The following is a 15990-nucleotide window of genomic DNA, read 5'->3' as shown; positions in this document are numbered from 1 at the left end:
ATAATATGCCTTACAACATGAATTTTATAATTCATTTTGGTTGTAATTTTCCATAATTTATATTACCACATTTATTTGAATTGAAAAATACATTTTGGGACTGAAACTAAGTCTGATTTGGATGCCTGTTTTGAGTAAACTAAATCTGTAGGTATAAGATTTTGATGAAAATATATTTAAAGCATATGCAGAGATTTTTTTTTCTTTAAATAAAAAAGGTTATATGGCAAAGATGTAAAAAATGAATAATATTTCAATTTTCCTCATGCTGAGTATATCAAACTAAAAACGATACCTTTGGGTAAAAGAGTAGCAAGAATAATTAAGAGTTTCTTAAGTTTCGATAATGCCTTTTTTGGTATTTTTCTCAAAATTAAAAAGTTGAATGACTTTAATGACTGCTTAATGAAATCCTTAATTGATTTGTTTTGTAAAATAGATGGTTTTCTACTTCTTTTAGCGAAATTAAAAATATACCTGATTGAATTGTCAGGTGATAATGACCTATCTAAAAGTTGGGTTTTATTTATCTATGTTATTGAACCCTGTGGGGGAAGGGAATATACCTAAAAAGAAATTCAAAGAAATAAGTGATATTATAACAAGATTCCTTCTCTTCCCATCTACTCATTTATATAAGATTTCTTAGTGCTTATATGTCTACCAAAATTTCTAAAAATAGGCATAGAGTGGCGTGAACTTGGTCTCGTTCTAGTAATAAGTCATAGTCATTATAGGTATCCAGATTTATTGAGAAACAGTCACTCATTTTATTAGAAAATGCATTTCCGGTAAAATTTTACTTTTTATATTTCAAATGTATCGAAATTTGTGACATTTATGTGTGCGGTATACCCAGTGAAAAGTAGAGTTATGAATATTAGAAATTATTAAAACAGCAGCAGAGTAATTCATATCTATCCTGGCATTATGAATGTGTCGATATCACGTGTATATGGACACGGATTAGAACTGTTGTATTAAATAGGCAACTGTGGGTGATGTGTTTCTTTTATAATTTACTCTTTATTATAATTATTGTAAAAGCAGTAGTTTGCTTTTTTTAATCTACAACAAAAGGAGTAGCAGAAAATAGAGAACTGTAGACAAAGGAAGTGAAGGAATGAATCAATTAAGGACAAGTTAATTTGAGAGTTTCCTCCAGATGGTAAGCACTGAGCCAAGCGGCAGTGATGAATGGACGATGATTTGGGGGGTGTGAAAGTAGGAGAAAGTAATGCTGGCAAGGACAGATAAGGGAGGCCAAGGGTTGTATTTGTAAGACTGATAAGCTAGGTAAAAGGGACGTGCTGGTGAAAAGAGTCCCTGGTTAGGCAAGGGGCATGTCTTGTCTCCATTTGTACCTCAGGTCCTACCACAAAGCCTGGTACAAGTTCGGTTCTCCATACATATTCATTAAACTGAACTAAATGGTTTGTTTGATTTGAGTTAAAGTGTTGGTAAGCTGGAGGATTAACAGGGAGGCCACTTGGTGGACTGAGCAAGTTTGGTTTTGGTGAAATAGCAAGTATAACAAAGTCATTGTTTTCCTGGGCTTAGAGGTCTGACAGCTCATAAATAGCCCAGAGGTCACAAGTGGGATGCCCCTTTGCTTTCTGTTACTAGAGTGCAGTGCCCCAGAGCCCCTTGCCTCCAGATTTGTTGAGCGCATTGTATGTCCTGACATCATGCATTACTACGTGACATCGAAGAAAGACAGTCATGTACAAACATGCATCGATTTATCTTCTCGTACTTTGGGTTTGTAGACTGAAACTTTCAAGGCAGTTTTATCTCCTACTCTCCCTCTCATCCCCTTCAGTTTTTTTTCCCTACCAAACATGTTATTTAGTTCTGGTGCTGCCATATTTTGGTGGCGTAACTCCTATTGATTTTCTGCACTTCATGTGTCACAAGAGAACTGTAAAGAGCTGAAATTAAATATCTTTAATTCACCATGAGTTTTAAAGAAATTTTAGAGCAACTTTATAGAAAATTAATAGGTAAGCAGTGGTTCCTTATCTTCTTTATTAATCCCTACATTCTCCTTTTTAATCTTCACCAGAATCCTGGGTTATTTTCAAAAGCTCTTTCTCAGAGACTGGAACCAGCCTTCAGGTGGCCTACCAGCCAAGCAGCTGGGGCTGGTTTTCTCTGTCAAAGATAGAAGTGTAATTTGCCCAAGGAGCAACACACTTAGGCCATGAAAGCTTGTGTCAGACAAAGCCCTTGTTCCTTTCCACATTCCTGTCCTCTAGTCTCGTTTCATTTCGGCTCCATAGGACAAAAGAAGAAACTATCTTAAATCCTTTTTAAAAAAATCATTTAATTTGAGATACTTCCAGCCCATACCAGGGATTTCTGCTCCCCAATCACTTGGACTAGGGAAGTTGGTTACAAACAGTGAAGGAGCAATGTTCTTTAATAGCAGTATTTTAAACACAGGCCTAGAAGGTGTTAGAAATGATTTCAACTTGATTTATTATGCATTTATAAAACTATCCCTGACGACTAGGAGAAGCACAGGGGAGAAAAACATGGCCAGGGCCCCCAGTGGGATCTGGATAAATGGCATTTAAGGGCCAATAAGACACCACCGGTGCTAGGAGAGTAAAATGGGTAGAGCATGGAGTCTGGCCTGGCTGGTGCAGCACATTCTAGAGGAAGAGGAGATTGGCTTTTGGCTCCTGCAGACCCCCTGAGCTTTGGCATGGTGACGACCCTGTCCACCTCCCTGGGAGTGCCTCTACTTGTGTGTTGTTGATATACTTGCTGTGGCTTTCTGGGCTTTCTGTGGTTATTCATTGCTCCTCCCCTCCCATTTCATTTATTGATTTTAGTCCTTTATTTTACTTTTAAGAGAGTCAGTTTGAAAAAGTATTAAGTACATTCTGATCCAGAATGGATAGTGGACCGTGTGAGACTCCCATCAAGCAGCTTTTCACGTTGGCTTTCACCTGCCCAGCCCTGTGCAGTGGGCAAAGTTGTTCACCCAGACTCTTGGGTAATATCATCCTGCTGACACCTGAGGCATACCTGGGGGCTCATGGCAAAGTGAACTCTGAGCCGCTTACCAATTGCCTGTTCAAGCTTTGGGGTCTTCATCGTTGCATGAAAACTTTCACATTGACCTCTCATTCTATCCTGACCTCCATCTACCCCATTCTCACATTGCCAGTTCTCTTTCTAAAATACATACCTAGTTCTCGCTCTCACTTGCTTAAAATTTTCTTTATCTCCTGTCTTAGAGGGGGGAGAAAGTCTAAACTCCTTCGCCTGATATGTAAAGACCCTACATGACATGACTCTTCATTTCTCCCCCACCTCCTGCCACTCCCCCTCACTTCATCCAGAGTTAGCCAAGCATTGGAGTCTCACTGAACTGTCATCATTCCCTAAATAGGACTTACTGTCATGAGTTAGAGCTTTGGCCTTGGTTTCCTTGACTTAACTCGCATACCTACCCTAGGTCCTAGATCACATGTCCCTTCTGCAAAGCCTTTCCTCCCCCAGTACCCTTCCCCCCACTTTGTAGCTGCTCTTACACCATATTGGTTTGTTGTGTGGACACCTCCATCTCAGTTGGGGAATCACTGGCCCCAGCATTTTGCCTGGCACCCATGTGAGCTAAATGAACAAGTGAATGCGCAAGCACTGAGATGAGCCATTATGTTTTTAGCAAGTAAGAGCCAAGATCAGCATTTTGGTTTAAAATTCCTGTTTCTGAGTGAAGAAACTTGTGAATTAGTCTTCACGTTACAAATGAAGCTGTTCATGGGTTCTGCCTTAGAACTCGTGGTTACTGATACTAGAAGTTTATAGAAAGACATAAAATGTGGTTCTCTGTTTTAGGCTTCAGCTCTGGCGGCATGGACTATGGCATGGTTGGTGGGAAGGAGGCTGGAACAGAGTCTCGCTTTAAACAGTGGACCTCCATGATGGAGGGACTGCCCTCTGTAGCCACACAGGAAGCCAATATGCACAAAAATGGTAAGAGCAAGCGAAGGATTATGAGTTGGGGCTGTTCTGACCCTCAGGAAGCCTTGATGAAGTGTCCTATAAAATATTTGAAAGCATGGATCTTTAGTTTTTTCTTAGCAAGTGTCTTGATTATTTCCCCCAAATCTTAATGATCACCTATAAAACGAAGATTGGGGTTGTTATATTTCAGAGTATTTCAGAGTATAAGAAACTGAAAGTGCTGGTTCTAATTAAGGGAAGTAAAATTTCCCGCCTGCAATGGGATGGGATTGAGGGTAGTCTTGGTAGGAGTGAACCTGAGCACCCATTAGGGTAAAACCCTGATGTGAGCTGGCTTCAGAGAACAGAATCAGGTTTGTTTGTGTTTGCTTGCTTGTTTGTTGTGCGAGAGCTGACTACAAATATCTATCATGTTGATTATTTGAACCCTTCGGTCTCCAAAGATGACTAACAGATCAGTACATGAGATTTGAACTTGCCACAAAGCTTTCTTGTTCTTTATGCATTATGAGGTCTGTAGGACGGCAATTGAGGGCATTCCAGGCTTTGCTTATAAATGTGTGTTGTCCGGTCATCTCCATAATTCTCTGTAAGAGCTTCTCCATTTCTCTGTAAGATAGATAAAAGATCGTAAAGCCTTCAGCCTTTGTCTCAATGTTTGTTCTATTTGACAAGTAATTCACTTGGACTCAGCTGTATCTGTGAGAACCGAGGATAAACAAGTGTTGGATGGCTCCTTCTGCGGCCTTTCATAAACCACTCTTACATGTGGCCGTCGGAGGCCGCTGAAGTGGCCACTTGCAGCTCTCTGCCTGCCATCCCAAAGCATCATCATTTGATTCTGTGGCACAAAATCAAGAATGATTTACAGAAACTATAAAATCTGTTTCTGGGCGGCGTAATCCATGCTCAGCACCTGTGGCTTTGGGCACTTCCATGGCTTCTTTGTCCCAAAGACATGGTAGGTGCGTGATACATAGTAAGTACAAAGTGGCATGTGAGAGGCTGTCTGGAAGGTAAAATAGCCACTTGCCGTTTTAGAGCTTATAGATAATGTTTTCCCTAGTTCCTTAGCAATCCCCAAGGGAATGGAGCTTTGCCGTTTTCTACTACATTGTAATGTGCCCTTGAGTCAAATTTCTGTCAGCGGCTCCAGGAAAATCAGTGGCTGCTTAGCTGAGCATGGAGATAGCTCTGATGATAGTCCTGGTAGGCCAGATCAAGCAGATTACTGTAATCAGTATTTACACAAACAATACACTGGCTTGGAAATAATTTTATCTGTTCATAAACAGCATCCTAAGAATAGGTAAAGTGACATGGCGTATAAAATTTGTTTGAGAAATAAGTAGAGTGGCATCTAACAGAGGCCAAAATTTTATTTAAAGTCAGGCTGATTTTTTGTTAGTTTAAAAGGGGGGATTTTAAGCTTTTCCCTTTTTTCCTGCCTCATACCATATAAAATTCATGCAGGGGGCACTGACAAACGGCTGAAGTGCTCTCAGGAAAGCAGTTACAAAGGATTTGCTGTTCTTCGTGTGGGAGGCCCTGGCTCGCAGCGCTGCAGAGCTCGCTGTTGGCGTGTGCTGGCAAAGAGCCCAGGCGGGAATTCCATCTCATTGCTTTGGAATTTAAAGCAATTGCACATGCTTTCCTCTCCTGTGGACCTCCCTCTGTTTATGCTGCTGCTTCCAGCGAAACTAGCCCTGATCAGCATGGAAGAAGTTGGGTGGGTAGTGTCAGTACCAGTGTAGTGAAAAACTCTCTGTGTGCTGCAGATCATTTAGTATTGTTCACTTCTCACTCTTGAGTCATTAGTATAGAAACTGGGGATAATGGTAGGATTTGTAGTTTATGAAAGTTTTGTTAACTTCCTAAGACCATGGGATTTTAAGATGGAAAGGAACATTCAAGAATGAAGACAGTGCTGTGTGTGTAAGGGAGACCCTGAGAAGCTCAGCAAGGTGAGATGAGTTGTTCCTGGTCATCCTGCGTGTCAGCTGTATGTGGGTCTGGAGTGTGACCTCTCATTCTAGCGCTTGTTTTACTGCGTAAGCGTCACAACACTGTATTTGACTTTCTCTGGATAAAAGATTGACAAGTTCCAGATTGAATTAATTTCCTCTCTCTTTCCTCAGGCGCTATAGTGGCCCCTGGTAAGACCCGAGGAGGGTCACCATACAACCAGTTTGATATCATCCCAGGTGACACACTGGGTGGCCATACGGGTCCTGCTGGTGATAGCTGGTTACCTGCCAAATCTCCACCAACAAATAAAATCGGAAGTAAATCCAGCAATGCCAGTTGGCCTCCAGGTATAGTCCAGGAAGTAGTTTTTCTGGGATAGCATTCGGTTTTTCATTGTTAATTTCAGGTTCTGAAACAGACTGCTTTTGCCACACACTTTCATTTTTTTCCGTCAGTAATTATTATCTGATAAAAGCAAGGCATGCGTTGGCTATGGGAAAATAGACGATTTTCATTAGATAGGGTCTCTGCTCTATAGAGTTCAGACAGGAAGATAAGGTGTGGACACTGGTCACCTTCCAGGTAAGTTACTGTGTAGTAAGTACAGGAAGGAAGAAAGATAAGCTGAAGGAAGTTAGAGGAGTGGAATCGGGGGATAAAAGAAGGTGATGTTGCAGCTGGCCCCCAGCATTCATCTGTGCACAGGATGCCGTGTAACGTGGGTTCTTCTGAAATGTCCATTGAATTGATCTGTTTATTTAATAAGCAAGTATTTATTATCAGTTAGGTTCCAGGTTTGCAGTAGTAAGTGCAGTGAGACTCTGTTACTTTTTTCTCTCTTTTTATTTTGATACAACTAATCTATCTTCATTGTAGAAAAAAAATTAAATTTAGTAAAGCAAAAATAAAAATAAAAAATCGGCTGTGCATTGTTCTAAACCTCTCTCTAGACAGGTATATTTGTGACATGAATATGTAGAATTTCATTCTATTTAAGTAGGCTTGTAGAATGCCTGTTGTTCATTTATAATACATACGCTTTTCCTAGTCATGATTAGGAAAATATTACTATCACAAAGCTTTAAATATGACTTAAATTAGCCAATAAAAAATTGGGAACACTTCCACGTATTCCAGGCTTCCTTATGATAAGCCCCGTTGTTCCGCTGGTTGTCCCTGGACGTTCCATTTCGCAGTGGTCATTTGTACTGTGTTCGCTTTTGTGCTTCGAAGCCAATTTCTAGTGAGGTAAATGGGAGAAGTCACTGATCTCCAACCTAGATTTTTTTTCCAGTTCTTGTCCTAGGTGCCTGGACAGTTCTCATGAGCAGCAGAGTACTTTGCCCTCCTCCGTGCTCTCAGGCCTGAATTTCCCTGGGAGCAGGAAGGGCAAGTTCTGGGGCCAGGCACTGATGAGCTCTGGCATCAAGTTCACGACCACAGACAGACAGATAGAGAAGGCTGACATATTGTGATAACACAGAGGTGCTGCTGGCAGAGCGTATGTCCAGGCAGACTTTTTTTTTTAAATTTTATGATGAAAATCTGAGATAAAATAGATTATTTAGACTTTTTATAGATCTATTTCTTCTATCAAAAATAACTTTATTTTACCATTGGTTTGAACAACCTCCTATGTCTAATATTTGTTCTTCTCTCAGAATTCCAACCAGGAGTGCCATGGAAAGGTATCCAAAACATTGACCCTGAATCCGATCCCTATGTCACCCCAGGAAGTGTGCTGGGGGGTACCGCCACATCTCCCATTGTAGATACTGACCACCAACTTCTGCGGGATAACACCACAGGTAAATAAACAAGTGAAAAATCCTTTGTGTGGATTCAATATCCAGCATTTTCAAATTTGTCAATCTGAGCCCTCATTTGTACTTGCTCGTGTATGATCGTTTCATCAGAAAAAATAAGGTTGTATAGCTTTCACATTTATTTTTTGGACCTATTTTGTTCTGCCTTCTGTTTAAGGTTAAATAAAACACGTAAAGGTTTTGCTTGTTGTACTGACCCTTATCTGCAGTATGTTCATCTTGTTTTTCATTTGTCGCCCGAAGGGTCTAATTCTTCCCTCAACACCTCGCTGCCTTCACCTGGTGCCTGGCCCTACAGTGCCTCTGACAACTCCTTTACCAACGTTCATAGCACTTCAGGTATGAGTGCGACCCGTTTGTTTCCCTGCGCTCAGCACGTTTCTATCAGGCTCCCTCTTACAAGGGAAATTGGCATTTGTTGCTTAAGGAATACTTTTACAGAAGTGGGGTAGCATATGTCAGCACAGATGCAGGCACATCTCTTGTGTTGGCTGGTCCTCGAGGAGCTTCCAGTCTCAGAGAGGCGGCATGAGGCAAATCCAGCTTTAAGACAAGGCCGATGGTGGCATAATTGCAGGGAGCTGGCAGTGTTGAGAGGGCAGAGGTTATATCCTGATGACACAGTGCTGTTCTCTTAACTAGTCTGCGCAGAGATTCAAGGGCCATTGGAAGAGCCAATTGAATCCAGGTTGTTATTCCTCAGGCAGCCAATTATAGCTTGCTTTTCTTTCAAAATCCTTCCGCTTACAGGCAGAGGTTAAGGGCAGATGGCCAAGGGAAAAAAAGAGGACCTTGATTAATTTTATCAACATTTGTTGAATTCTTAATGTTTTGTTTTGTTTTTTGCTTTGTTTTGTTTTGTTTTGTTGGAAGACAATAGGGAATGGAAACATAAATGGATATAATAAAGCTTTTGAAGTCACTCACTGAACACAATGTCTTACAGATCAGTAGACAAATCATTAGTAATTGGCACCTTTGTCTTGCAAAAGTTGGACCTTAATCCATTTAAAGTCATTTAGGCTTCTGTTCTTTGTCCAAGCAAACACAAGTGAAACAAATCCTTAGCTACCTCCTGAGACACTGCGAGTTAATGGCTTTACAAATTGTCTTCTTTTTCTTTCTACCTCTGTGTCATGTCAACGGTGCCACAAGAACCTATCATTTCTTGAACGCTCCTGCAAACCAGGCAGCATGCTAAGCTTTCGGCATGAATTCTTATCTTACCTTCCTTCACCAGAGTCTACAGGGAGGTCATGATGTGATCCCCATTTTGTAGATGAAGAAACTGAGATTCTAAGAGCTGATGTAATTTGCCTCAGGTCTGAGTGAATGTGTGAAGGAGCCAACCCAGTATTCCATGTTTCTAACCACCAGCCTACATTATACCTTTATAAAACTTCTTCCTTGACACTTACCTCAGTTTTACCTCACTCTTTATTCCTATAACTGCGCATATCTCAGGTGAACCGTTTGATCTTTTGTCTACAATTGGACATTCACCTGAGAGGTGACCCAAGAGTTACCCCAGATATGTCTAAAACTGAACATATATTTTCTCATCCCCAAAATGATCTTCCCTTTTTAACTAAACTCTATTTTTCTTAGTGATGTTGCCACGCATCACGGCGTCGCAAAATCTTGGTATTTTCTCACCCTTTCATTTCTCCCTTGCTCTCTGGATCCAGGCAGTGATGACGTCTCCAAGTGGTTTAGTCACAGTCGTATCTCTCATACTCCTGTCTTCTGTTCCAGTCTGTTTGCTGTCACCCAAGGTTTAGACTCTAGTTGAAACACTACACTGTGAATCTACTGCAGAAACTCCTGACAGTATCGTAATCAGTCCCTGGCCCGCCTTGAGGGCCTCCTTTACTTCTCTACCCCTGTGAAATGCTGTTCAGCCAGAATTGGGGGAAACCTGTTTGGTACAAAGAGAGTTTAGATTGACCGTGGTTTATGTTTTCCGGTCCTTCTGAGCCCATCCATCCATTTATATAAATCCTTCAAGACCTGTCTCTGCTCACAGCCCAACATGGTCTTTCTCCTCTATGTAGTGAACATATATGATGTTGCCTGTGGTTACCAATTTTGTTCATCTGTTCTGCCTTCCTATCTGAACTTGAAGTTCTTGAGAATAACTGTTTATATTACCCACAGTCCTGATTTAGCACCTTAAAGCATACTAAGCCCTTAGTGAATACTTGTTGATCATGTTTTTAAAATCTGTTGGAATGTTGGTACCTAATGTTTTGGATCAAAAAACGTTTAATTTTCTCATGTACTTGTCATTAAGTCAATAAGTATTTATAGGATACTTTAGTTCCACTAAGTTTCACATTCTGCTGTATCTGTAAGACTAACAGCTTCGGGAATACTTTCCTTGAATTCATCTTCCCTTTCAGGTTGTATTTAGCTAAGAATGCAGTAGAGAATTAATTATCTTACTAAATGTTTAGCCCATGTGTTAATTTGTCAATTCAGAGTAATAGTCATTGAAAATTTTATATTTAATAAGTTCAAAGAACAATATTATTTCATATTGCTGCTCTTAAAATAGCACTTTCTATTTTTAGAATGTGTGTTTGTGTATGTGTGCGTGTGTATACATAAAATTTATGTGTATTTGTTGATACTCCTGACCTATCTAACTTTATTCCTTCCTTAATTTTCTTCTCCTATAGCAAAGTTCCCTGATTACAAATCAACATGGTCCCCAGATCCCATAGGACACAACCCCACTCATCTCTCCAACAAGATGTGGAAAAACCATATTTCCTCAAGGAACACTACACCGCTGCCCCGCCCACCTCCTGGTCTGACCAACCCCAAACCGTCATCTCCCTGGAGCAGCACAGCACCCCGATCAGTCAGGGGGTGGGGGACACAGGACTCACGGCTTGCCTCGGGTGAGAAGGATCTGCCTAAAGGAGCATGATTGTTCAAACATAAAGGTCTTGTGTTAACACAAATGGTGAAGACGTGATGAAGTCTTCACAAGAGAGGACATCACGGTTGGCTGGTAGAGGAAAAAGTATCTCTTACATGGAAAATTGCAGTCAGTGTAAGGCAGAGAGAGCCAAGAACTCCCAAGGTACTGATGGAGTAAAAATGACAAACTATAGAGTGAGACCACTAGCAGGAAAATGCTGCCTTGCAAATAAGGTGTAGGGATCCAGGTCTGTTTGGTGACAAGGTAAAGGTCAGAGTGCAATGGAAAAGAGATGATTTATAAAAGGAGAGAAGCATCACCCTTATAAAAGGGTTATGCGACAGTGTTTCTCGCTCATGGCTTTCTTCAGTTTTTGATTGCTCTTCCTAATGTTTTGTGCTTATAGCCGCTACCTGGAGTGATGGCGGTTCGGTTCGTCCTAGTTACTGGCTGGTTCTTCACAATCTCACTCCACAGGTAATCACGCTGTCTTGTGAATTTCTAGATAGGACTTAATTATGTTAAGAGAGAGAAACTCAGAGAAGTGGGAGGTGGGCAGATAGGAAAGTTCATTTATTTCCTGGTCACTGCAGAGCAATCCAGCCTGCAGGGGTGGGTCTCCCCACCCAAGGCTCAAAGCCTACTGATGAATGGGGGATGTGGGCCACTCAGCTTCAGGAAGTCTGTTGTCATGGTGATGTTAACATTTGTAGTTTATAAAATAGTGAGAGTGGGGCGGTACTATCTGATGAATTCTGTTTAGCAGAGATGACTTGCTGTATAGATCTATCAGAATTTAGAACCAAATGGGAAACAAATATTTAACTGTTTTAACCACACGCAAAAAAAAAAAAAGGTACCTGTTTTCGTGTTAGTTATCCAACAAGACTTGAGGCTCAATATAAACCATTTTTCTACTTCGTAAATAATTAACCATCCATCTCTGCAGAGGAAGAAATGTGTTGATCTTGTAGCTTAAATGCTCCATAGGTACTTTTCATTTTCTGTCTGTTTGTTACTCTTATCTATGTAAATGGCATTACTAATTTGCCATCATCAGAGCATGCCCTCTGGGTTGTTTTTCCCCTTGGTGGGACATCCTTTACACCACACCACCCCGCCTTTCCCCTTGGTTGCTTGACAACTCAGGTATTTATAGCAGCATTATGTTAAGCCTTCAAATGAGGTTAAGTGAACCCATCGAAACTGAGCCCATGACCTTCATTTGGACTTGACAGCACAGCCTTTAACACACCTTATTGAAAGGGGTCAGTTATACCTCCCTGCCTTTGACACACAGAATGAATTGTCTAGCATATAATTCCATAAATGGATTCTTACACACATTACTAAGTTAGCACCTTCCTTTAGAGTGGTTCCCAAGGGATAGTAACAAGTCTCTAGCCTACTATGTTTGAAATATATTCTCGATTAAAGAAAATTAAGCAGGTTTCTTCACTATGAGACTTCATAGATCCTATAATATGCTAGCATATATTTTGATCCTCTATGGGGAAATACAGCTTCTCCTAAGTTTATTTGCCCAGTGAACCCATTTGTGGGGAGTATATCCAGGGCTTGTATCTCCAGGTACATGTTGAGAAAGGCAGTTTCCTAAATATAGTTACTGTGAGGAAGAGTCTGGATTGGCTCTTAATCCCTGTGTCTAATAACAGCAAAAAGCCCCAGGTTATTTATTTAACTAATAGTTAACTGAAGTATGAAGATTTTATATAACCCGCCTCAAAACTAGATCTGCCTCATTGTTTCTACGTAGTCACACAGTGTGGTGGGTATAACATGGGTAGGATGAGAGAAGGGATACACTGTTGAAAGGAGCCTAGACGAGGTAGCCAGCTGTTCACTTCTGTTTTATAATATGAAAAACAGTAAGTACATCTGTATGTATATGTGTATAGATTGAATATAGGGGTTAGCTATGTTTGTATTAGAAAGAATCGATTAATTTTTAAAAATCAAAACTCACTAATAGCAGACTAATCTCAATTGTAGCTTAAAAGATGGTTATAAAGGCAAATCTTTGGTGACTGGATAAATTTAACTTTTTGTCACCTAAAATTTGTTTAGAGGTCATCTATCCTGAAAAGTCACTAGTTTCATACACGGACATACTTTTATATTCTATAGTTAGTTCTCACTTAAAAACCAATGCTAAGAGCTGTTTCTCCAATCATTTTCTGTGAAGAACTTTGGTGAAACTGCCAGTTTTCATCCTGCAGGGTTTCCATGGTAAAGTCACAGAATGTTTCCACTGCTGCTGCCAACTTTTTAAGGCTATTCCAATAGTCATCTCTTTCCTTTCCAAAGAAATGAACGAAAATGTTGTCCTGGACAGCTTAAATAAACCTAGTTCAGATCTTGATACAAATAAATTCATCAGAGAGAATAAATAGATTTGTCCAAGTTAGAGGTGAGGGCAGTGATCCCTAATCACTAGACAGACAGCTTAGTGGTGAAGGTCTGACTAAGGTGAGCGACTGCCTTTGGTCATGTTGGCTGTGGACAGAAGAGGACAGAGAAATGAGAAGTAGGTAGAAACAGTCTCCCCTTGAGGTGGCCAAAGTAGGAGTAAGAGGACAGCGGACTAGTCTGGGAGCTGGCTCGGCCGTCGGCATTCTGAATCGTGGTGAGCATTGCTCTCTCTCTCTGGTTGGTGGCTTCCTTTTCAGCTCTCTGTGCAATTGTTAACTGGGGAGGTGGAAGAATACCAAGGTAGTAATGATGCTGAGAATTTGGCATGTTTTCTTAAACTCTTATTTGGGTACCACCTTATTTCTGCTTTTTAAGGCTCTACAAATCAGCACACGTTCCCTTGTTTACCTCTTAAGGAATATGGACCACAGCTTGAATCATATGCTTTTGTTTTGAGTTGTATTTATGCAAATGTTTCTATTTGCAAAATGGGCACATTAGACCTCAGCCCAGTGCTTTAAATATGTTAAAATTTCCCTTTAAGACCTCTGTGTTCAATGTACTCTTTCCCTGCTTTGAGTTGTCCATCTTATTTAGTACTGGTCCTATTATTCACCAACGAGAAGCCCTTCTCTTTCTCATGTATAAGAAAGATCACTTGACTTCCTTTCACACCTCACCTCCAGTTTTTATCTCACGAATGTCATTACTCCTTAGATTGATGGGTCAACCTTGAGAACCATCTGCATGCAGCATGGCCCACTGCTGACATTCCATCTGAACCTAACCCAGGGCACCGCCCTGATCCGATACAGCACCAAACAGGAGGCGGCCAAGGCCCAAACTGCACTGCACATGTGAGTACCCATCCTATGCTCGCTAAACCCTGCGGGAAGATGCACACGTGAGTATTCTGGCACCTGCTTCGTTAAACAGATACACGAGAACATGCACAGAAAAGGCATCGTCATGTAAGCAGTTGTTTGGTAGTGAGGTGGCTGATCTTTTTAACCTACCTAAGCATGGATTGTCCTGTGTCTATCCTGGGCCGATAATCAGAATTCCCCAAGTGAAGAATTTGTGAGAGTAAATTTTTAGTACTGTAAAACAAAGCCAATATTTATGAAAACGAGAAATGGTCAGTGCTGTCACTTTTCATCACAGTAACTGGCTGCTTATTTTGGCTTCTTTCTGGGTGATGATGAAATAGTGTGGTCTTGGTGGGTCGCAGGGGTTTTTCCTGCAGTAGGTGGGACTGGACCAGACTTTGACCCTCCCTGCCACTCTCAGACTGGTGGACAGGAAAGAGCACACACAGAAAGCTACACACAGAATGAGCAAGTGACGGTGGAGCTCAGGCAGTGAGCCCAGCCCCGAGACAGAGCAGCACCTCCAGGTGTCTGAAGCTGGGTTACCGTGATGCGTGGTGTGTGGTCTTTTACCTCCCATGAAGAGAAGCACAGGTGACATTTTCCTTGCCATACAGATTCCACATACAAGGGATACCGATCTGTAGCAGCCGCCAGTAGTCTTTGGCTGTCTCGAGGTTCAGTGATACCTTATGGCTTTAAATCAGTACCTTTCAGTCACCTGGCCGCCTGGGTAAAATGCAGGTTCTGATCCTGTGATCCTGCCTTCTAAAAAGCTTCCGAGGGAGGTGGAAGCTGCTAGTCCAAGGAGCACACTTTGAATAACAAGGACTCGAAATACTCAGTCCCCATGTGTGTTTTACGGTTTTCCTCAAATCCATAGCTATTCCCTCCCCTTTTTTCCAGGTGTGTGTTGGGAAACACTACCATCCTGGCTGAGTTTGCCACCGATGATGAAGTTAGCCGCTTTCTGGCACAAGCTCAGCCCCCTACACCCGCAGCAACCCCGAGCGCACCCGCAGCAGGTTGGCAGTCGCTGGAGACCGGCCAGACCCAGTCAGATCCCGTCGGACCTGCTCTGAATCTTTTCGGTGGGTCCACAGGGCTCGGGCAATGGAGCAGCAGTGCTGGCGGCAGCAGCGGGGCCGATCTTGCTGGCGCTTCGTTGTGGGGGCCCCCAAACTATTCTTCTAGCTTGTGGGGAGTCCCAACCGTGGAAGATCCCCATAGGATGGGCAGCCCTGCTCCTTTACTACCTGGTGACCTTCTGGGAGGAGGGTCGGATTCAATCTGAACTTAGAACTTTCAACTCTGACCTCGTGACCTTTTTTGGAACAGCAGCAGCACTAACTTGACCTTTTCGTTTTTTTTTTCAACTTGCAATAAATACATTTTTAAAAGGAAAAAAGAAAACGGAGAGAGAAAAAAAGGTGGGTCATTGACAGACTGTCTGAGCACATAGTTGCCTCCCTTATAACTTCAGTTTTTTCGTTTGGAATATGAATCCAAAAAGAGAACATATCACTCTTGAAATACTTGAATCATGAACGCCAACCTAGAAAGACAATGTGAAGCAAGTACACATACCATTTAAATTTAAACACAAAAAAATTAAAAAAATTAGTTTCTAGTTTTTCACTTTTTTCATGTTATATGGAAGTTGTTGCTAAGAAACATATATACTGAAAAAAATAGCTTTTTAACTTTGTTTGCACTGGGTGTGTTTCCGTCCTTAGGTCTACCATGTTTGGGAGGGAGGGGAATTCAAAAGAATTGTTGGGGTGGGGGGAGGGAAGACTTGACGGAGCCTCACTTTAAAAACAAAAACACAAAAAACCTAAAAAAAAAAAAAAAAAAGGAAAAAATTTGTGATTGGCTGGTTGATAAATACCAGTGTGTTCTGGCACATGTAACTGCCCAGGCATGCTCGTTCTGGTATGTGTGTGCACGTGTGTTCATGTGCATTCGCGTGCATCCTTCTCTC

At 41.5% G+C, this 15990-nt stretch overlaps 1 protein-coding gene across 12 annotated transcripts in view; it reads left to right on the top strand.

Moving 5' to 3' along the window:
• The window catches only part of TNRC6B (trinucleotide repeat containing adaptor 6B), a 218339-nt gene extending 202625 nt beyond the window's left edge, over positions 1-15714 (top strand). For 8 of the 12 annotated variants that reach the window (XM_019734462.3, XM_019734464.3, XM_074326434.2 and 5 more), the window contains 8 exons: positions 3853-3990; positions 6120-6296; positions 7611-7757; positions 8019-8114; positions 10457-10681; positions 11111-11181; positions 13855-13994; positions 14913-15714. In XM_019734462.3, the coding sequence (XP_019590021.3) occupies positions 3853-3990; positions 6120-6296; positions 7611-7757; positions 8019-8114; positions 10457-10681; positions 11111-11181; positions 13855-13994; positions 14913-15300 (1382 nt within the window). In that variant the 3' untranslated portion in view covers positions 15301-15714. The remainder of the gene's footprint in view (positions 1-3852; positions 3991-6119; positions 6297-7610; positions 7758-8018; positions 8115-10456; positions 10682-11110; positions 11182-13854; positions 13995-14912) is intronic. The other 4 variants (XM_074326433.2, XM_074326438.2, XM_074326437.2 and 1 more) reach the window with 2 other exon arrangements.
• The last annotated feature ends 276 nt before the right edge of the window (positions 15715-15990 follow it).

The sequence above is a fragment of the Rhinolophus sinicus genome, chromosome 1, assembly GCF_057876585.1.
Source record: "Rhinolophus sinicus isolate RSI-liver-muscle chromosome 1, RSI-T2T, whole genome shotgun sequence".
In the NCBI taxonomy this organism is placed as follows: Eukaryota; Metazoa; Chordata; class Mammalia; order Chiroptera; family Rhinolophidae; genus Rhinolophus; species Rhinolophus sinicus.
This window is presented reverse-complemented; position numbering and strand designations above follow the sequence as displayed.